The sequence below is a fragment of the Callorhinchus milii genome, unplaced genomic scaffold, assembly GCF_018977255.1.
Source record: "Callorhinchus milii isolate IMCB2004 unplaced genomic scaffold, IMCB_Cmil_1.0 Scaffold1, whole genome shotgun sequence".
NCBI classification, from domain to species: domain Eukaryota; kingdom Metazoa; phylum Chordata; class Chondrichthyes; order Chimaeriformes; family Callorhinchidae; genus Callorhinchus; species Callorhinchus milii.
The window spans coordinates 98,137,545-98,161,633 of record NW_024704742.1 but is presented as its reverse complement, the minus strand read 5'-3'; the positions used below and the strand labels follow the sequence as shown (position 1 = coordinate 98,161,633).

Sequence of the window (24,089 nt, the reverse complement as noted above, 5' to 3'; positions counted from 1 at the left end):
CAGAGGCAGTTTCATGCCCAGTGAGGTCTGAAACTCGGTGGGGGTAAAAATTCTGTTCAACGTACTTGCATTGTCTGACAAAGCCGACCTTTGTTGGAACCAGACCAGGATAAGGGAAGAAGTTCACTGACCATGTGTTGAAGATAAAAGACACCCCTGTATCTATAATTTATGAATGGTACAGTCCATTTCTTCAATAATTCTTCCTTCTTAATGCTATTACTGTACTGTAGCTGTAGCAGGATCATTATTGGCTGTTGGGGGGGACAGTCACAGTACCCTACTGTTCCTAAAGATAGAATGTGTCAAAGTCAATAGAAAATGAAAACTGAAGTTATTGGTAAGTAGAGGGCATTGTTTTGTATCAAAGGATCTTAAAGTACTTGTATTGCAGTAAATAAGAGCTGCAGTAACTAAAATTTGAGATGGTGCAGAATTGTGCAAAATTCTTAAATGCAGTCTTATTTTGGAAGCCAGTTCCTTTTAAGGATTGGCTTTCAAATGTAAACTGATTTTAAGAATGTTTCACAATGCATTATATTAAATGATATACTGCTCCATGTGTTGAGGCAGGTAGAGCTCTATGATGATGCTGAACTAGTTGGATACTATGAATTGGGGATTGTGCAGTATATTGTTTTACATGGTTCTATTTACAAACTACGACAATGTTTTACCATTGATAATACAGTCAGAGATGAGAACTGCTAATTTTCATATGGTTTCACCATTCTTTTGCTGCATGCTGCCTTGAGAGCCTGCTCTAATGTTTCTTGAAATGAACAATATCAAACATAAGGTGACAGTGTAAAGAGACTCTGTAATCTTAATGTGTAATATATGATTTTGTCTTAAAATTTGAGATGGTGAAGAATTGTGGAAAATTCTTAAATGCAGTCTTATTTTGTAAGCCGGTTCCTTTTAAGAAAAACTAAAAACTGGCTTTCAAATTTAAACTGATTTTAAAAATGTTTCAGAATTTTATGTGAGCAGAAATTGTTAGACAAACTGGTCTTGTGGGCTTAAACCAGGTGGAATTTCCAGCTTTACATGTGGGATGATGATGTGGGAGCTAAGATGCGTTCTGACGTAGAATGGATAGCATATCCATGATAGCATTTAGGATTAGATTCTAATCTATTTACGGAAAGTGTGCAGTCTCAGCAAAACCTGACTCAAGATTTTAGCTGATACTTTCCTGAGGTGTGTTTGTGATCCAAGAAAGAAACAATGCCTTGTCCACAAGGTTTAAACACTGCTTGCAAACTTTTCTTATTGGTCACCAAATGTCAAAATCTGTACCTTTGCTTGTAGCACTTGTCTCTGTGGCATATGTTTTGAAGGGCACTGTCAACATGGAGATGAGATTGGATAAATTGTGTTTAAACTCATCGTATGATCGCCATCGGGATGAAAATAACCAAAGATTTTTCCGAACCCTCTCTCATAACCCCAAACAAGCACAAAAAGCTTTGCTGGACACTACTTCATAAAGACAGTACCTTTCCCAAGACACAAAAGGACAAGAAATTGTGTTTAGTACTTAACAACTTTGATAGTGTAAGGAGGATTTTCCCAACAGTGACCCAATATAGAAATGTGACTATCCCAAGCAGCAAGCAGTAACTGGACCCCAAACGTTTACTTCCATCTAAAACAAGTTAATTCAATTTCCTTGCTTGACCTTTCAGAAAGGCTTAAAATAATTTACATAATACAACACTTGTGTTGAGTATAATAGACGATCGGAGCAGTAAGCACCATCTTCTTTATACACATGCAGATCTATAATTATGAACAAATGCAATGTGTATCTGCAACAGATATTAAGTATGTGTTGACACAAATTCGATTTGATTACAAATCATTCAAGTTACAATCTGCTCAATATCTTTTTTAAAATTGTATCAGTGGGTTTGGAAATGCAGTATTTACTAAACAGAAATTCTGAATCACTGTTTTGATTCCTGACGGTAACATGAAATACATCATGACGATCCATGGCAGTTCCGATCCAAAACAAAGCCTTCTTGAAGGTCATTCCAATTTACCAGATTCAGGTGGTGAATACCACATTTTCAATCCAATGTAGCAAACTGTATTATATTTTAAATGGGACTGACAAAACAAACCCAGAACAGTATTTTCAAATGCACCAAAACAGCAGAAACAGAGGGCACGGATTTAGGGTAGCAAAGGCGATTTCAGACAGACACCAGGAAATATTTCTTAACCCAGAGTGTCATTAACAACTGCACAGAGTAACTAGAAAAAGTAGATCAGGGCATTTTAAAAAAAGCTTGATTCTGTGATGGAAGAATGGTAGAATGAAATCAGATGGACCAAAGAGCTTCTTTCATCTAAACCTCTCTTGTGATCTATTTTGTAAAGCACAGTCATGTTTCTATTAAATAACTTTTTGAGAAGCAATGTGATTGAGAGTACGTAAGCATGCTGTGCCACCTAGTGGAATTCAATGTGCTCTTCACCAATACCAGTCAAAATCACAAGATTGGTTTGGATTAAGAAGGCCCTTTGTCCCAACTGATCTCATCCCTCCAGAATGTCCACCCTGCTTTTTAAATGAGTCTTGTGTCCTGGCCTCCATCATTCTTCATTACAACCTGTTCCAGCATTAATTATGCTCTGAGTAACGAAAAACACAATTATAATGTTCCCAGAACAAGTGACTGCATATGGTCACTGACCTACCTAGACTGCGTTCCTCATCTCAGCCTGACCCATGGAGCTAGGCCTGAAACCTGCTGCTTACTCAGAAAACTGAAAGGAGCATAACAACAGGAGAACGCCATTTAGCCTCTCGAGCCTGTTCCTCTATTATGTTATATCATAGCAGATCTTTCTATCACATTTGCCTGCCTTAACACCCTTACTTTCCAAGTATCTGTCTCCATTTAAAACATCCCAGAACCCCTGGAGGATTGTTTAAGACTTTAAACCGTGTTTGGTTCCTGAGCATTCAGTGCTCAGAGCTGTTTTTGTGTAACTGTCCCAGATACTAGTGCACTTCATACCAAACCCTCTTAAGGCTGATCTACTCTTTGTATATCCTCTGTCGTACAGCCAGCACACAGCTACATAGAGTGACTCGCAATTTCCAAGTGAATGTGGGCTTCTTTTATGAATGTATAATTATAAATCACTGCATTATTTTTTCTATAAAAAAAAGTGTTTTACAATTTTTTTTCAGCTGAGACAATGTTCAGCCATTCTCGGTGACCGATAACCTTTTTGTTGCGTGGCAGATTCCATTAATCTTGACAATGTCCTACCAGCTCCCCTGTTTGTTGAGAGGAATCTAGTGATGCTTTGTTTCTGTTATGGACTTTGCACAGATTCCGGGTATGACAACAACAAATGCAGTTTGTGATGTGATGATTATTGCCGGTGATAATTATCACATCACATCCACTGTAATCTTTCCCCTCCCAATTATGGCGCATGTCAGTCATTATGAACAGCAAATGGGCAATACCAAAGAGCAGATGTCATTTACACCATCAGAAAAGATGGTTTCAGCCACTTGTCGCATGAGGGGTCATTGTCTACAGAGAGGCAGGGCATTGCTGTCTGCCCACATTTTCACACATGATGAGTAGCCACCCTTGGCTGTTCTCTCCTAGAGGGGGGAGAGATGTGAGGCTGTGAACAGATGTTGGCAATGCAGATTTCCAGTGGAGATGCCCATGTGTTATGATTATCAGCAAAATGAAGCTTCACTGGGCCATATGAGAGTGGCTGCTTTCATAGGGCCCAGTGAAACAATTATACTCTTGCTCCCTTGTGTATCACTAGATGATTGATGGTTTAGATGAAGGAGGCCCCTTTGCCCATTTGATCTTCAAGAATACCCACCCTACCATCCTTACATTATAGCATCAAACAGTTCCTTAAGTGAGTGCAGCATTTAGACCTCAACCATCTTTCCTGATAACCCATTCCAGTCACTAATTACCCTCTGTGCAAAGAAATACATTTTGGTTTCTATCCTGAAATTGCCCAATCCAACCCTAAACCTTCTTGTTTTGCTATCTTGGTATATCTGAAAGTAAATTTCCCATTCCTGGGAATTTTTTCAATTTCTCATTTGCCTACAAATTACACAATCACTACACTTGCAATGTATAATGTAAGCCTGTAAAGCGCTTTAAGACATCCTCTATACAGACACTTGTGGAATCACATCCAGAGACAACAGAGACAGTTTGTAAATTTAAGTAACTTCTTTGTTAAAACAAAGCTTGTGTAGGGTGGCTTATGAGGGGTCATTGCTCTACAGACAGGGAGGGCATTGCTATCTGTCTACATTTTCACACATGATGAGTATCCTTGGCTGCTGTCTCCTAGAGGGTGGAGCAATGTTAGGCTGTGAGCAGATTATCAGGAAAGGTGGTAGAAACCAAAACACTAATTTAAAAAGCAGCTTAATACAGTGATGGTGGGTGTTCTGGAAGGATGAGATTGGATGGGCAGAAGCGCCTTCTTCATCTAGACCATCTATTATGGTGGAATAGCCTTTCCAGCACTCACTGTCCAGGCTCAGATCTGAAAATGAAATGGGTACATCATTACAGGCTGACTGACATCCACATAACCTTCGGGAAAAGAGGAAAATAATGGAAGAAGATGAAAGAAAAATGAATGTATAAAAATAGTCTCAAAAGAATATTGTGAGCACAAGTGAAGTGGTCTGGAGTAGTGTAGAAAAAAACTATAATAAAACAACAAACTGAAACTGCCCTTCAGTGGTAAAATTTACTGTTCAGTCCATTAGTCCATACCCACAGGTGGATCCTTAATCTTTAAATGATCCCAGTTGCTGGAAGCTGTTGTTCAAGTGTGTGAATCCTGGCTTTTGGATGGACCCGCATGAAATAACAGTCTTTAGGGCAGCCAAATGATCTCACACACCAAACAATTCTGTTGGATTGTTTAATACCTGAACAGATTCATAAAAGAAAAGGTGTGGAGGTATTTCAGACCTTTTCAGTCTATTTTACATATTTCAGTTTGCTTATCTTAGTCCACTTAATAATAGTAAACATTTATGCAGTTACTGTCTTCTGCATCTGCCACTCACTCATGCAATTTTGCTGACAGCATTATATTTTTGTCCCCAGCACAAATTGAAGTGATACCTTGCAAGATTTGCGGTGATAAGTCCTCTGGAATCCATTATGGAGTCATCACTTGTGAAGGTTGTAAGGTAAGCAAGACATTTTTACTGTGAGTTAATAATAATTTGTCTCACTGACAGCCACTGACATTGAGATCAGTTTAGCTGTACGTTCACTATTCATTGCATCGAATGTGACCAAATGTGCGAGTACTAAACTCGGTGCAATTAACAGCAATTTCTGTGAAGCACTTTAAGTGTTTGACTTTATGGGCATCAGATCAAATGAAAGGAATATTATTATTATGTTATTACAGTTTAAATCACTCTGTTAGAGGTAGTTGCTAAGTAGTTTTCAGTGATGAATCAGTCAGAACAATAGCACTGTCACATTACATATGAATGAATCTTACTTTTCTTAATATGTTTGAACTGCATAAAATAGATAGTTTTTGCAGGAAGCTGATGCTTTATATTTTGTCAAGCCATTTCTGAATAGTCTTATTAACAGTCCCAGTGGCACTGATGATTATGTTTGTCTTATATTGCCACATTCATCCACATTCAATTTGTAGATCAATGTATTTGCTGATCTTCTCAAGTTGTAATTATTTCTAAAGTTGTAATCACATGGGATAGCCACATCAATAATACAACATGTACACTTTATTTGGTTCTTTATGATAATATCAACGTTTGAAAGCTGTGATCCATAAATTATAAGCCATAACCCTTCTTCATAGCCACCACCATTGAGAACAACAGCAGATTGAGATAAGTTTTTAGCCCATGAACCAGTGCTTAAACAGTGTGCTCTTAGTGTGGCAGTTCCAAAGACAACCAACTTCAGGTACTATCATTGTGCTGAAGTAGCAGGGGTTCCCACAGCGGGCTTTAATTATCGACTGTTAATTCACGTACAGTGTGCCCACATCATTCTGTTTTTCTCATTATGATCAGCCTCCTAACTTCTCTCTTTTCTTTTGCTAACCCAAGGACTCTCTCATTAGCCATTCTTCTTGATCGCCAAATAATAGACGTACATCTAACACCTTCGCTCAGATTGTCTAATGACTTTAATATTCAGGATCCCTTTTGCACTGAACATGGCAAACACCTGAGAATACTGCACGGAACCTCTTGTGTGTTGTTAAATGCCTCATTTTAATTGCTATCCTCTTTTTCATTTCTTCATTGCTTTGGCTCTGAGCAATGTTTCTGAATCTTTTTTGATACCAAGGACTGGCTCAGATTCCACTTAAAAAGTAGTAGGAACCTGTCAGGTCCCTCAATGTAAAGAGATCTGTGTTATGGACTGGCCATAACCCTATGTTTACATTGTTCACTCTAAGATCAGTTTTGAATTTACTGGCACAATGTATGAGGTGCATCTAGTAAAGTGTCTCTGTAATAGACCAAACTAATTCAGTCAGTGTTTGTGGTGTTTAGCTATTTCTTTCTATCCCAGATTCAGTAAAATTAATGTGTTTATTTCAAATTATTATTGGCAATCTTTTAGATTACTCAGTTTTGAGAGGTCCTCTTTCACATGTACATGTGATAAACATGAACATTTAATCCACATTTCAGCATTGTCTGAGTTATCTTCCCGATTGTCTCCAGATATTTCCCTTTGTGTCAGTGATCGTGACTGTATTATCATAGTTCCTTAACTTGACGTTTTTCAATTTATACTGACACCACGTTCTAAACCACCCAGTTTATTGGTGAATTAAGATTCCCAAATTGTCAACAAAATAGACAGAAAATAGTCCCTTTCCAGTTATCCTGTCTGTGAGGATGTGAAAGCTACAAACAACAACAGCAACAAAATTACATTTATAGATCGACTTTCACGTCGGGAGGATGTCCCAAAGCGCTGAACAGTCAGGTGTCGGGGCCCGAGCATGGGCTCTGGAACTCCATCACCCAGTGCCTTCGCCTTGCTTCCTCCCTTTCCTCCTTCAAGGCCAGTCTCAAGACTTTTCTCTTTGACCGTGCCTTCAGCTCCCCTCTCGACTCTCTACCCCCTCCTCGCTCCCTCCCTTCCCTCCCCTCACCCTGACCATTTGCCCCCTGCTCGGGTCCTGACCCAACTGTCCAACGCCTTGGGACGTCTTCCCGACATGAAAGGCGCTCTATAAATGAAATCCTGTTGTTGTTGTTGGGAGGGGTGGTGTCGGGGTGAGGGAAGGCAGCGAGGTGGGAGGGCGACCAAAGACATGATCAAAGAGAAGGGTCTTGAGACCGGCCTTGAAGGAGGCAAGGGAAGGGACCAGGGGATGAATTAATATATGTACTATTTGTTTCAAAGTAGTTTCAAACAATCGGACATTTGTTTTCATATTTATTCAAGGAATTAGGAAGAGGATCCAGATAAAATCAACCTTCTCCGATTTAGAGGGAATAAAAATCACGTCTCTCATGCCTCAAATTTACTGCCACAATGTATGAGGCTGCATCTAGCAAAGTGTCTCTATAATAGACATAACTGATTCAGTCAGTGTTTATGGTGTTAGCTATTTCTTTATCCCAGATTGAGTAAAATTAAAGTGTTTATTTCGAATCATTATTGGCAATCTTTTAGATTACTCTTTTGTGCACAGGCATATCTGATTACAGATATCAGGATATTTGTCTTAGTCCTCAGCTTTGGCCCTTTGGATACTGAGGTTTCTTTTACTAACCTATTGTGCTATTCTTTAAAGCAGGCCGCACCCTTCCTCAGCGGCAATGTCGATAGATGAGTGAGCCTCTGAAACCGCCTCAGTCAAAGGCTCTCTCTGATGTCTTCACAGGCAATGCTGAATCAGGGGCAGCATGAGCACTGCCACTGGGGTGCTTGCTGGACATCTTTCTTGGCTGTTTATTCCACTAGACAGACCAAATTGAATTATTTGCACTTTTCTTGCTCAAACACTTGGTTACATTTCAAAGTGAGCTTTTTTTGTTTCATAAATTGAAGTCCCTCTCTATTACATCCAGATATATAGCCCCTTTCACATCAGGAGGACATCTCAAAGCACTTCACAGGATCCACTGTAAAATGTAGTGATTGCATTTTATAGGAAAATGTGGCAGCCAATTTTGCACACAGTAATGTCCCACAAAAAGCCATAAAGTGAATGATCAATTTTATTTGGGAGATTTTTAGCCAGGAAACTGGGAGAAACTAACTTAGGACGATGGGATCTTTTAGCACCCACCTATACAAACAGACGGGAGCTAGTGGTATTGTCTCATCCAAAGGACTTCATCTCCACAATGCAGTGCACCCCCAGTACTGTATTGGAGGGTCAGCCTGGAGTATGTTGAGTTCAAAGTCTCAACGTGGGACAACAATTAACCCAGTAAAAAGCAGCTTGTTCCTCTTGCACAGGGTGAGAGCTTATGCTTAAGTCCAGCAAACTATTGTACACAGCAATTTCATGGCCAGTTCTTGTTGTATAACTGCTTAACAGTCTACCAACCAGTTCCCTATGTACATTGAATCAGAGAACCCACAGGAAAAGCAATTTCAGCTGTCACCACAATCAGAACGTAACTTCTCAAAGGAAACAATTGAAATCTTTTCAAGACTAAAATTTGGATGCAATACATTTGGATGATTTGGATTTAAAGTTAGGTTTATTTTACACCTGCAAAATACAAAGGAAAATAAATCTTGCATTAGTGAAAGGAATCCTTTCCTTCAAAACTAAAACTGAGAAGAGAGTTTCTCCCAGTGATCTAGCCAACAATCCCCCAGATAAAATTCATTCGCTGATTGTAAGATATTGCTGTAACGTATTGGTTTCTATGTTCTCCTACTAAATTCACAGTCATTACACTTTACAGTGAGATTCTGTGAAGCGCTTTGAGACATGCACCCCAAAGTGAATGGTATTATATAAATGCAAGGATTACTATGGAACTACTCTTTTCAATATGTGTGTTTGCAGGCTACCTGCTTGAAATGCTTACAGCTTTAACTAAGCTGTAATCATCTTAAGGCATCTTTTAATCAAGCAGCTTATTTTCTTTTGCCTCAGATCACTTTTTCTGACCAATTACTTCACCAACCAGCCCCATCCAGAGTTTCAATCAACTTTGTTTCCATTTTGATCATTTTTCTGCTTAATCGTTTCTCTCCTTCAATACCAAGTGTTGTTGTGTCCTGTCATCAGTGTCTAACTCAGTTTTGTGTATCACAATCTCCTTTATCACCTGAACTACTTACATCAACTCTAAAAATAGGCTTACAAAGATTTGTTTGATCCAGTGAAAGTGCTGACAATTCTCAGTATGTTTAGGTATAGATGTTGAATTCCAGCAGCCAGATGTCTGTTTGAAAGTCGGCTTGTTCTTCAGCATGAACACGTCTGATACCAGTTTTGTTTTCCATTAATCAATGCACAAAGAATACAACATATTTGTAGCTTCTATCGCCCATGGGTTTTGCAGTCTAAAATTATCAGCTGTGAATGACATCCTCCTGTCCTTCATATCTTTTCCTTGATGTCAAGTAATAATATTCCTTACATTTGACAAAGCACCTTTCACGTCAAGAGAACATCTCAAAACATTTCACAGGATTTAATGTGAAGTGTAGCTAATGTGTATTTTGTAGGCAAACACAGCTGACAATTTGCTACAAAGTGAGTAAACAATTTTATTTGGGGGATTGTTGGTCAGGACAACTGGAGAACCTGTTTTTGAATAGTGCCATGGGATCTTTAGTATCAACCAATACAGGCAGACGGAAACTTGGTTGACCATCTCATCCGAAGGCTGATACCTAAAACACATGCAGCACACTGTGTGCAATGTCAACCTAGATTATGTGAGTTCAAAGTCCTTATGTGGGTCTTGAACCCACAACTTTATGACTTAGAGGTAAGAGTCCTAACAACTGAGCCAGGCTGACATGATGAAGTTGTTGATAAACGTAGATCACTCTGTTTTTAGTGCAGGCAGGCATCTATTTTGCTGATAATACATATTATTTTATCAAAACAGGTTTTCATGTTGCAATATTCACAAAATATTTGTATAATGAATAAAAAAATTAATTAGACCTTGCGACTTGCTATCAGAGTAGCAAAACAACAACTTGCATTTATATAGCACCCTTCAAGGCAGTTTGTGAAAGGAGACAAAGTGCATGAGACATTTATCAACTTTCAGCTCACAAATTCCTGGTTGGTCCATTTACAGATGATTTGGCAATCGCCCATTGTGTCGTTAAATAAGAATGGAAAAAAAGTCGCTAAATCAAATGTAAGGATTATAAAAGGGATGCTTGTTTCACGTTAAAGTCTATTTGTTTTTATTTCAAAGAGAATTTAACCCCAAAGGAGATCACTGATGGTTTCCACAATGGGGTCAAAAATATGGTATTGGCAAATAACAACTCCTGACGGTAACTAGACATACGTCACCTCCAACATTTGGTACTGTTTTAACAAGATGCACATTGGTATTAATCATTGCCGTCCCTGTTTATTTCAGTCATTTTTGCTCCAGGAGCCAGGAGAAACCAACAACAATTTACATTTATATGTTGAGAGACCCTCAGAATGCTTTACACAGCCTAAACTGGGGGGTGGGAGGTGAGAGAGTGACCAAAAGTGCAGTCGAAAAGATAGGTATCAAAGCGGGCTTTAAAGGTGTGGAGAGAGCAGGAGTTACTTTGAGAGCTAGGAGCTACTCCAGGAATTTTAAATGTGGCTGCAATTGGATGTATGTCACAAAAACCCAAGTTGCAAATTACGGATTTCAAAGACCACATTTACCAACTAATATTAATATCCGAAAGCAAAATAATCTATGATTTGTTGCTTTTTGTCAGGGGTTCTTTAGGAGGAGTCAACAGAACAATGCCGCTTACTCCTGTCCTCGACAAAGAAATTGTTTAATCGATCGGACTAATCGTAATCGCTGCCAGCACTGTCGCCTGCAGAAGTGTCTCGCTCTTGGAATGTCTCGTGATGGTAAGAATTCAACCCATTCGAATGTAAAGAAATGTCCTCTCGCCAGAGAACGACTGATGTCCTCACGGGAATACTGCATTAAGTGACGCGGATCTCTATCTTTCTATCTTTGTGAGGACACAAATGAAAGAATAAGAAACAGAGATGTTGTGCTGAGGCAGAATGGATGTGAAATTCTATAGGTAAAGTCTTAAATGTTTAATGTATTAATTGGGAGAGGGGAGAGGGGAGGGCTACTTTGCCAACAGACTTGGGTTATCAGACTTATGATAACTTGTGTTATCTGTTGTGGGATTCGGCATTTCTCTAATTTGTGAGCGTATGTATTACAGTGAAGCCACATTATAACATGTTTCTTCATAGTGTAAATTTGGTTATAACTCAGTTGAAGAGTGGACGACATTGCATTCACATGCATACATGCTTTCTGTATTCGGCCGCTCTCACGATAAATGGTCATTTGGTTCCCAGCAACACCACGTCCTACTTTGCACATGGCTAGGGCACAGCAAGTGAGGTTGGAGACGACCTGGAGACCAGAACTCACTGTACAGAGCAGATCAGAAACAACATTTGCTAACATTATTTTTTAACTCTTTAAATTCCTATTGCAGTAATTTATAAGCCCAAAAGGAAGGGATGGCATTTCAAAGAGTGGGGGCAGAAAGGCTGAAGACCTGACTGCCAATGGTGGGCCGGACAGGGCGGGGAGCATAAAGCAGGCCAGTGCCAGTTAAGCAGAGGGAGTGGGCGGTTTGCTAGGGATTAAGAAGGTCATAGATGTGGGGTGGGGCAAGACGTGGGGGGATTTAAAAGTGAGGAGGATTCTGAACTTAATCCTCTGGGAATGGGAACAACAAGATTATATTTTGTTGTTATTGTTCACCTTTCACATTGGGAGGACGTCCCAAGGCGCTAGACAGACAGTTACGTATCAAGCTGAGGGTCGGGGTTGGGAGGGTGAAGGGCAGGGGGGGAAGCAGGGAGATCGAAAGCACAGTCAAAGACTAGGGTCTTGAGATGGGTTTTGAAGGTGGCAAGGGAGGGGGCGAGGCGGAGCGACTGCGGGATGGAGTTCCAGAGGGTGGGGGCAGAGTGGCAGAAGGCCCGCCCGCCAGTAGTGGGATGAGCAAGGCGGGGGACATGAAGCAGGCTGGAGCCCGCTGAGGGGAGGGAGCAAGCAGGTTGGTAGGGGGTTAGGAGCTTGCAGAGATAGGGGGGAGTGAGACCGTGGAGGGCTTTGACCATGAGGACCAGGATCTTGAACTGTATCCTCTGTGTGATGGAAAGCCAGTGGAGTTGGGCGAGGATGGGGATGATAGGGTCATGGAGCCTAGTGCGGGAGAGGACATGAGCTGCAGAGTTCTGCATGATCTGCAGCCTGTAGAGGGAGAAGTTGGGGAAGCCGTTGGAAGTGTGGAGGTGACAGGTATGCAGAGCCTAGTAATGGAGAGGAGATGAGCTGCAGAGATATGAATGGTCGGCAGTTTGTAGATGGAAGAATTGGGAAGTTCAGTGAGCAGAGATTTGACATAAACGAGTCTTAACATGATGAAAGCATAGAAAGGGTCTCAGTGGTCCAAGGGGAGAATTAGTGCCAGATGAGGAGATGGGGGAAAGCTGAACGGGTCAAAGCACAGATGTTGCTTTAAAGAACAGTTGAGAAAAAAATATCAGATACCTTTGGGGGGTGGGTGGGGGGGAATATTGGAGGAAAAAGAAAAGCCAGATTTTTTTAGCAACAATGAAGAAGAATTCCACTAAATTGTATTCATTTCAACATCAATAGTTATCACAATGCATGATTACTTTTCTTAGTGTTAAAGTCACAATTCCTATAGATTCTGTGCTGTGATACATCGAGGTAAAGGTTGCAGATTCGGCAGATGGTTTTGTTTCAATTCCCAGCGTTGTTTGCCTGCTCAGTAAATCGGTCTTGCACTGTTTTGTCCGCAGCTGTAAAATTTGGGAGAATGTCCAAAAAACAGCGTGACAGTCTGTACGCCGAGGTCCAGAAGCACCAACAGAGACTGCAGGAGCAGCGGCAGCTACAGAGTGGCGAGGCGGAGGCTCTCGCTCGCGTCTACACCAACAGCATCAGTAATGGCTTGAGTGACCTGAATAACGAAATCGGGGGCACTTACTCAAACGGACATGTGATCGATCTGCCAAAAGTACAGTCCGATGGAGCGAATGGATATTACAGTGTGGACTCAGCCCAGCCGTCACCGGATCAGTCTGGCATAGATATGACTGGGATCAAGCAGATCAAGCAAGAGCCTATTTATGAACTCACACCTGTACCAAACCTGTTTACATATAGCTCTATCACAAACGGTCAGCTGGCTCCTGGAGTAACAATGACTGAAATAGGTAGGTACAGCAACATGTAAAACCAAAATAAGCCTTGTTATTAAAACAAAACCATATGATGGAGGGACAAGCAATGCAATACTATATTTTTGTTAGCTCCTGGGGAGGGAGGAGATAATTTCTCCTCAGTCTGGACTTATTCTATTATTTTAACAATTCTAAATTTGGCAAATTCTAAACTATTGTCTTAATTTTGAAGCACATTTTTGGTTGTTTTTTAGAGACCTGAAAAAAAGCTTCAAAATTACGACCAAGTATAACAACAACAGCACCCTTCATGCTGTGTAATGCCTTGAAGCGCTTAACGGTGGCTGAACTCATCAATCACACGTATTAGTATCCCAAACTAGGATTCACTGGTCAACTTCACTCGAGACAAACTTATTTTGGATTAAATGGATGGTTAAATTGGAAATGTTCAACTCTGCAGCATTCGAGATTCTTTTCAGCTGAGATTAAGTTATTTTGAAATTTCTTGTTTTTTGTTCAATCAGAGTCTTAGGAAATGAGCTGGAACCTTGTCCAGTGGATGGACATAGAACTGCATTGGTGCAGGGTGAGTCTGGCTGATGCAGGGTGTGAGGATAGGAATGAGAATATGGATAATGTTTGCCTGATGACTGACTAAAGTCAAACTTCAGATTGAGAAATTGAAGTTCGTTGTTTCGCTGGGTTTGAAGTTTAGATTGTTCAAAGTCTCAATTGCATCTGCACTGGTTGCAGTTGAGATAAAGCTGAATTGATCCAACTTCAGAGCTCATCCATCATCAGGTGCAGAGTGAGAGTTGGAATATATTTGGTTGAAGCTATGAAGCTTATTACTGTTGATGAAAGACTGTACAGTATTATTGACACCCCCACTCCCCGACCACCACCGCTGCACCCACCTCCAGGACATTATTTCTGTATTTAAAGTACTTCACATTTTTTTTCAAAAAAGGACTGTTTTTGCTTGTGTCATCTATTTAATAGAGTCCCTTGGAAAATCTACTTGTATGTGTCCTCAGCAGTCTCCTGTCTGATCTGCTGTTGTCTTTGTTTGGACACCAGTGCTGTTATTACTTCATCATCACTCTTTACTAGGGACTTGTGACAAGACGTCAGCTGTGTACATGCGTTTTCAGCAGTGTATATCACATGAAGGTCACATTTCTGCAATGTTAGCAATTTCAATAGTCCATCATCAAGTGACTCCTTCAACATAGCAGCCAAATGCTTATGAATAATTGTACTTCTACTGCACTCCTGGAAATGCTCACAGGAAATCTCATTGCAAGTGTTTCCTTCTCTTTTGTGGCACATCTGTGCTCTATATCTTTTATAGAGTGAGATACATTGACTACTGCTTTGCAGACTACATTTTTCAGGACCAATAATTTTTTAAGACAAATTAATGCACATTTTCCTTGATCTTTATAACCTATTTAGGATCACAAAACCTGAATGATGATCCTTGTGATAAACTGTACAAATCTTGCTGGGGTTATTCTTGCTCATGTATTCTGTGACCAGGAGGTGTGTGCGCTTTTTATCTACCAGCATCTTTAGAGGAGCTGATCCGGATGTTAGGTAACATTCTGGGTAATTTTACATTCCAAGTAGTCCTTCTTGTGGTGGATCTATGCAAGTCAATTACTGCCCTGATATTTCTTGCTGTCAGGATTAGCACCCTTATCTCTGCCCCAGGTTCCTTTGAGGGTGAGTTTGCTCACACTGAACTGGACTTGTCTTTGTTGAACTTCGGGTACTTCTTCCTGGCACTTGCCTGAGTCTGCTATCATGTTGCCGCTGAGTGGATCCCACAACAATGGTGTTACCTGTACTTGTGTCAGAAGTGTCCTATATGCTTAAGCAAAGAATGAATGACACAATGATACACTGCAGGTGTACTGGAGATTCCAATGTGGCATGGAGACAGTAATATCTACCGTGAAATGTACTCAAGTTACACAGGTGGGGGATTTTCGTTAAAATGTAGCCAGCAAAATCCACTGGATGCACCTAATTGTGAAACACGTTTGCTCCAGTAAATAATGTAATTTCCTCCCTTTCAGATAATTTATAGAGTACTGCATCACTCGTTTAGATTCTATTTATTTGGTTAATCCACAATCACTATGGAGCCATCCCATTTATTGAATAGGCAACTTTGGCAATCATGCTAAGTGATTCCGTCTTTCACGTCAGCTGTTACTGACTTCCATTATTGGCTGCACATTTCCTGACAATCTCATGCTATCTTTCCCCAGGCAAAGAATTGATACCTTGAAATAAACCATTTGTCCTGATTAAATGCAGAAGTTATCGGTTTCCTTCAGTGCAGGCATCTCAATGGCATCTACGTACTGCAACTATTTATTTTGCATTCTTTATGATGAGTTCAGATTGTATATCAGTGGAGTAACAATAAACAATGTCCCATATTCCTAAATTTCACTATCATAATATGCTGACCTGACAGTGGTATGTCACTATCAGAATATGTTGTCAGTTGAATTGATGGGCTGAGTGGCCTCCTAGTGTTCCTGTGTTTCTAGTTGAATTAATTGATTTTAAATAAATAAATTTAATAAATTCCTTTCATTTGATATAACACTTTTCACGTCATGAAGGCATCTCAAAGTACTTCACAGGATTTACTGTAATATAGTGACTGTATACTTTTGTAGCCAAACGTGGCAGTCAATTTGCACACAGCAAAATCTCACCAACAGCCATGAAGTGAATCACCAATCTTATCTGGGGAATTGTTGGGCATGTTTGTTTGATCTATCTACCCAGGTAGTCATTACACTTGCCAGTAATTGCTTTTGAAGCTCTAAGACATTTTGATGCACCAAGGTACTATAAAAAAGTAAAATTGCACTCTGTTTAATTTCACTATCCTCTCTGGATGAATAGGATAAAGATTGCAGTATTCCTAAATTAGCACCGGTGTTAACGACAATGTTAATTATCAACACAATTATGGTGTTGAGTGAACTCCCATTATTGAACCTGTTGAAAACTGATTGGCCACTGCTAGAAATATTCCCCTCCCCCTCTCACTCTGCACCCCCCCACTCCCCCACATTCTCACTTCTCCCCAACCTCCCACTCTCACTGCCCCTCCACCTCTCCCACCACCACACACATAAACACACAGACCTCAGCTCAGAGCTAATTGCTTTTTGACCACAAATATCTTCATGTGAAGTTGGGTGAATTCAAACATTATATAGTAAGGAAGCCAAATAGAAGTTAAGATTACATTACAGTTTACTACCGTACAGCCTTTCCTGTTTGGGAGGATGTCTCAAAACACTTCACAGTACTGCATGGGCGCCTGAGCTGGGGATGGGAGCCAAGCATGGTGGAGAGGGAAAAGGTTTAGGAAAAACCAAAAGTGCAAGGAGATATGTTTTGAGACATGTCTTGAAAGAGAAAGTTGTAGGGACTCTGGGGTGGAATTCCAGATGGCAGAATGGCTGAAAGCACCCCCTACCTCTCCCCCTGGTTCGTTGTCAGACTCCACCACTGTGAAGCGCTCTGGGATGTTACCCTGCGTGAAGGGCGCTATATAAATTAAATGCAAATTGTTGAAGTTGTTGTTGTAGGGTGAGGTGAGATTGTGGAGGGATTGAAACACCTTGTAATAATAATAATCCTTGCATTTGATATAGCGCTTTCCACGTCTTCTAGACATCCCAAAGTGCTTCGCAGAATATACAGTAAAGTGAATTGACTGTATATTTGTGGGCGAACGCGGCAGCCAATTGCGCACAGCAATGTCCCACAGACAGTCGTGGATTCAAATTGACCAATTTATTATTGTTTTGTTTTTTGGAGGGATTATTATTAGGAGTGTGGAGTAAGGAAACTTGCCCAAGGTTTCGCCCTGCCTGGAATTGAACTCAGGTCTCTCACTTGCAACGCAAATACTCTAACCACTGAGCTACAGGACTCCACAAGTACTTCACAGTATTACTAAACAAGTCGTCAGTTAATAGTTCAACTAGTTAAATTGTGGAATAGGTTGCTATCCTATGGGTAGTCCTTCAAAAAGGATTCCTGATTCTAAGGGGATTAGACACATATGAAGTTAATAAACAAAGTCTTGAGCATGCACTTAAACGATAAGATGAGCTAAGAGGGCTCATGACATATTGTTACATGACAACTTTGATATATATAGTGGGAGACACAGTGGAGGATGAAATAATCTTTATGAATGAAGGCATTAAAATCTCAGCAGGGCAAGCAGAAACTGTGTGTGTGTGGGTTGAAGCTCTTCATGGCTTTAACAAATGAGATAACACACCGCCTTCTTGTTCATTTTCCATTGCTACATGATCTGAACCCTGTCTATTTCTGCTCCAGTTCTTATTAACAATGAAATAAGAATAGATCAAGGAAAAATAATAATTTGCTATCACGGTAGCATCAAATAATTGACTGGCTACTGAGTTTTGTGTAATCATGAAAATGTTCTTTTTTCTCTCTTTTTGTGTAGAACAATTAATCCTTAATATGAATAGTGGTTCCAGAAGTAGGTAATAATTATTTTGGCTGAACTGCAGTGGGATGCTTGAACATTGACAATGCTCACTCGTTCATCTGTCAAAGGCAGACAAAGGATTTATCCATAGGCAGTATTTCAGATCCTGTGATTCAAGACTTGAGGCAAGATATTCTTAGCGGTGAAAATGTACTGTGGAACCGTAATTTTTTTNAACCTCTTGGTGCTAGGCAGCTGGTTGATATGACTATTTTCTGGTAATATTACAACAACAAATTGCATTTATATAGCACCTTTCCCATCGGGAGGACCTCCCATGGTTGGACCCAAGATGGGGTTTGGATTTGGAAGAGGTGGGGGTCAAGGGGGTGGGGAAGGGGAGAAGATGATTGAAGGCGTGGTCAAAGAGGAAGGTTTTTGAGACGAACCTTGAAGGAGGTGAAGGAAGGGCGAAGCAAAGAGACTTCAGGATGGAGTTCCAGAGAGTAGGGGAAGATAGGCTTAAAATTCAACTGCCGATGGGTGGGCAGGAAGAGCGGGGACGTGAAGCAGGCCAGTACCTGCCGAGTGGCAAGTTGGTAATTAAGCTGACAATAGGACAGCCGTAATATTGCATCAAAGATGTTCAATCAGACCTTACTTTATTCAGTGCTTACAAATTCTCAATTGAATATAATGGTTTGTGCAGTAGATGAATACAAAAGCATGTTGTGAAAGCGGAAACACTGAAACTAAGATATCTGAACTGATGGCAGCATTTAAAAAGGAATTCTTAATAATAATAATCCTTGCATTTGATATAGCACCTTATCACATCATTAAGATGTTTCAAAATGCTTCACAGGATATACTGTAAAGTGGATTGACTGTGAATTGGATTAACATTTCAGCAAAAGTGATATTAAAGGTTTGGGGAAAGTACAGATGGAATGAGATTACAGAGCATAGTTTCATTGGGGGAACGAGGACCAGCACAGACATAATAGGTCAAATGGCCATCTTCTGTATGATATTTCTATGATCTGAGCGCACTATAGAAAAGGCATCCTGATCCTAGCAGTAACAACAGACCAGAGCCCATCTCTGTTTTATTTTCATATTGTTTCATTCAGTGTAGTAATTATATAACATGACCTTGAAGTGCTCATATTTAAAAGCACATAGAAGGAATAGGATGAATGTTAAGTGCAACTCTTCCAGCTGTCATGGTGCCAGATTTTCGGTGTGCAAGTCCAAGGCTGGCTAATTGACTTCTTTCTTGTATTTTATATCTGTGATTCTCAGATCGTATTGCGCAGAATATTATAAAGTCCCACTTGGAGACGTGCCAGTACACCATGGAGGAACTTCAGCAGCTGGCATGGCAGACGCATACATATGAAGAAATTAAAATTTACCAAAACAAGGTAACTCTGACATTCAGAAGATATTTATGAGCCGATATTTGTGGCATTTGGTAATAAAACACAAATCATTTCTTACTGTTCGATAGGTAATATGACTTTGTATCCCCTTCCCCAACCCACACGCATTCTCAACTTCCTTCAGATTGTTGACTGTAGGACTGTTGTGGCTTGATCATGGATTTTCAGGCTCCCAGCCTACTGAGATCTGCAATCCTTTTCAAAGAGACAGAATTTGGGTGCAGAAGAGAAAGCTGACTTAATTTAGTCAGTATCCTGCAATTGTCTATACATACACAGTCACTATGCTTCACAGTAAAATCCTGTGAAGCGCTTTGTGATTTCTCTTTGACATGATGAGGCACTGTATCAATGTAAGGACTATTATTATTATCCTCTTCTGTTGCATTTAAATATCAATCATCAGCGTTGGGACAGCGTTCTAGAACGGATTAACCAACTCTATATCATTGAGCAAGAGATGAGAGGGGAGAGGGGAAGTCATCCTTAACCTCAACATGCTTCAATTTGTGTTGCAAAATAACTTGAATGATTACAGATGCAGGAATTAGCTGCCAAAATGAAGGGTAATTTAAATGGACATCTGACGCATGCTTCAGTGTTCTTTCAGAGATGTGCCTGTAGCGCTAGACTTTTGTTTCTTGTTTCTCTTCATTGTCTGTTTCTTCTTTTTATTCTTGAAAAGGCGAGAGAAGTCATATGGCAGCAGTGTGCGATCCAGATCACACATGCGATTCAGTATGTAGTTGAATTTGCCAAACGCATCACGGGGTTCATGGACTTGTGTCAGAATGATCAAATTCTCCTTCTCAAATCAGGTAAGATATCCTGTGGTAGCAATGTGCAATGTAGGTGATTTTTCGTTGCTGGGGTTTAAGAACATAATGTAGCATGAATCAGGAAAAGGCCATTCAGACCATCAAGATGTTTCCTCATAGACCTCACAAAGCCTACCCCATCCTGAACATCACCCCACCTGATCCTTTTCCTGGGGGAAGCAAAACATATGATTCTCCAACAGATACTTGACCGGGTTTTTTTTTTAACTTCACCAAGATGTAGCAATTCAATAGCTTTGCTTCAGATCACAAGATTGGTCTGGATGAAGAAGTCCCAGCCAATATCATCCCTCCAGGACACCAACTCTACCCATCCCCTCATCACTGCATCAAGATGCTCTGTCTAATCTATGTCTAATCTTGTTGCAGCCTTTTGAATTTAAAACTTTTAGCTTCAGCTATCAAAATGATTAATTTACAGTACTTCTTAATTTACAGTGCTTCTGCCTGATAAGGAATCCAAGTTGCAAATTACACTGTTGGAGGTGGATTCCTTTGGATAAGAGTTAAACTGAGGTCTTGTCTGCCTGTTCAAATTTACTACACTATACAGTAAATACTGTGAAGGTTTTGAGACCCACCTGATGTGAAAGTCGCTATATCAAATGCAAGTATTATTATTAATATTAAATGTCTGCATTTCGCCTCACTCCTGAGCTGTTTTTTGTATTGCAGGTTGTTTGGAGGTGGTCTTGGTCAGAATGTGCCGTGCCTTTAACCCACTGAATAACACAGTGCTTTTTGAAGGAAAATATGGAGGAATGCAAACATTTAAAGCACTCGGTAAGACAAGACCTTCACAATGACAGTGTTTCAAACTGTTCTAATGTGTCATCTAGATCAGCGTGTAATGAGAATAGAACAATGAGGCAAGAATTTCCAGAGGATAAAAAAGAGAATAGAATTCTCCTGATGTATTGGCCCAAAATCCTCCAGATCGATTGGTCATTCACCTCAAAGCTATTTTTGGGACTTTGCTGTGCATAAAAATGACTTGCCACTCTTGACACAAAAGCAGTCAGTACCTGGAAGGTTTTTTTGACTTGATAAGGAACTATAAAATTGCATGTTCTTTCTTTCCATGTTTGGCAATAATGTCTGTAAAGTATTACTGTAAATGCAGTAGAAGAAGGCAGTCAGAGCTGTTCATGGGAGCAACAAATGCTGTACACCTTTTGCTGTAGGTGCTGGTATGTTGATGTTGAGTCTGGATGTTAATTTCTCTTGAAGGTTGTGATGACCTTGTGAGCGCCGCCTTTGACTTCGCAAAGAGTTTGTGTGCGCTGCAGCTGACCGAAGAGGAGATCGCTTTATTTTCAGCAGCTGTACTAATTTCTCCAGGTGAGTTTAGTGGAGTCCTGTATCTCAGTGGTTAGAGCTCTCGCCTTGCAAGCGAGAGACCTGGGTTCGATTCCTGGCAGGGTGAAACCTTGGGCAAGTTTCCTTACTCCACACGCCTAATAATAATCCTTAAAAAAAAGAAATTGGTCACTTCAATCCATGACTGTTTGTGGGACACTGCTGTGGGTAATTGGCTGCCGCGTTTTGCCACAAATATACGGTCAATTCACTTTACAGTATATTCTGTGAAGCGCTTTGAGATGTCTAGAAGACGTGAAAAGCATTACATCAAATGCAAGGATTATTATTATTATCAGTGGCCTGCACAAGTACGCTCCAAACTCTCTTCTTAGTGAGAGGAAATAATTGCTGCAATGCAGCAGTTTGCTAGCTCTCCTTTTCCTCATCTTTCAAAGAGAAAGTCACTGATGTCCTAATGTGGCACCTCCTCTGTACTCTTTTATTCTTCAGATCGACCATGGTTGATGGAACCAAGAAAGGTTCAGAAGCTACAGGAAAAGGTTTATTTTGCACTACAGCATGTGATTCAGAAAAACCACCTGGACGACGACGCATTAGCAAAGGTGAGCTTCAGACTTCCTGATGGGTAATCAGTGGTGCCAAATACAGTACAGAGCCGTGAAAAGGATGTTGGAAGCAATGTTGTGGCATTTTCTATTCACTATTCCCACTATTCGAATGATCCAGCTCATTCAGAACTCTGCCACCTCATACTGACCCAGACCAAACGTTGTACTCATATGTCACCAGTTCTGGTCAGGCTCCCCAGTGGCTCCCCATCACCAAACGGATCGACTTCATCATCCTCACACTCATGTTCAAACCAATTCACTGCTCTGGCAACTCCCTGGCTCTCCGACCTCCTCACACCCAATCCATTCCATGGAGCCTCAGCTCAACTGGCACCAGCCTCCTGCTCGTCCCTCACACCCTCCGCCCCACCATCAGAGGCCACACTTTCAGCCACTACACCACGAAGCTCTGGTACACTCAGGCTCCACCACTGTTAAGGACTACCCTTCATAGAGGGCGCTATATAAGTGCAAGTTGTTGTTTTATGGGGTGGTAAAGCCAAGGGACAAAAGCAAGTTAAATAAGAAAGAGTACAGCAATGATATATTATTGAGGTCTAAATTTGCAAGATTAGGAAAAGGGTTAGTAAAATCTTTGTGGGGTGGGGAGGGTATTTCAGGATGATGAGATCAAATGAGACAAAGAGGTATCTTCAACCAAACCAATCTTCTGATCGTTTGATTGTCATGTTAGGGCTCCATGTTGGACTTTGTGCTCATCTTTTTTCAGCCCAGATTCACTGTCATACTTTACACCAGCGCCACAAAGAGGTTTAAAACATGTCCCATTTATCTGTATGACATGTCCCATCTCACCTGCCTGTTCAGGTGTTTGTTAAAGATCCTATGGCACTATAAGAGAGTTTTCTCCTGGTGTCTTACCCAACAACAACTTGCTTTTATATAGCATTTACCCCTTCTTGAGGCGTTTAACAATGGCCAGAAAGAAAGAGGAGGTAACCATAGGCACAGTCGATGGGGAAAGTCTTTAGGTGTGATCTGAAGATAGAGATGGGCAAAAAGGGAATGAAGCAAGAATTTCCAGAGGGTAAATGCACTAGAGAAGATTGATCATTCACTTCATGGCTAGTTGTCAGGTAAAAAACTGCACTTTTCAATGTGAAAAGGCGCTACATGAACTTCAAGGATTATCGTTATTTTTTAACAAGTCTGCTTCAGAGAAAAGTATAGTAAAGCATTTGTTTCATTCTCTTTTCCAGCTGATCTCCAGGTTACCAACATTAACTGCACTTTGCAACCTGCACACTCACAAACTGCAGGCGTTCAAACTCTTGCACCCGGAGACAGCCAACAGTCTGTTCCCTCCGCTGTACAAGGAGCTCTTTAACCCGGACTCTTCCACTATCCCCAAGTGACGGCTATGGCAGGTGCACCAAGCCACCTCTCAGTAAAGCGCACTCTTCAGACAAATGCAAGAAAGTGCAAATTCAAGACTTAAAAAAAATCACTACTGCAACACTAGGAATGTCCTGCACTTAATAGATTCTTTTTCACCGTTACAGATTAAGAATGTAAATACTGCACCTGACCAGGGGTGGGGTGGGGGGGCTTTGCGGAACTGGGCAGAACTGTACAAAAGTTAAGACGTTATACTTTTATCTGTTTTGGGGGTACGTTTTAGCAATCGGATGCTGGTAATGTGGTAAATGTACATATAAACTAGAACAGAACCGTGATTTCACAGTATTATTCCTTCTGTTCGTGGCTTGGAGATAATTTAAAAGAATTTGGGCCTAGTAGGCTTAACTATTTCTATGTTTTTTTTTCTGTTTTATTTTTGTTAGTTTTACATGTCTTGCAATTTTTAGGTGTTTATAAAGAATTGACATTTCCAATATATGTATAAGTACAATAATATATGTTGGGAAAAGGGTATCGGAGAGAATAGGTT

The 24,089-nt window shown here is 40.5% G+C and overlaps 1 protein-coding gene across 1 annotated transcript; it reads left to right on the top strand.

Annotated features, from left to right (window-relative positions):
- The first annotated feature begins 300 nt into the window (after positions 1–300).
- Positions 301–23,553, top strand: rorb (RAR-related orphan receptor B). Its single transcript, XM_007899372.2, is given in 10 exon segments — positions 301–340; positions 5,142–5,227; positions 10,968–11,109; positions 13,066–13,482; positions 19,265–19,386; positions 20,090–20,222; positions 20,919–21,026; positions 21,474–21,584; positions 22,056–22,168; positions 23,398–23,553. Coding segments are annotated over 10 exon segments (1,428 nt in total).
- The last annotated feature ends 536 nt before the right edge of the window (positions 23,554–24,089 follow it).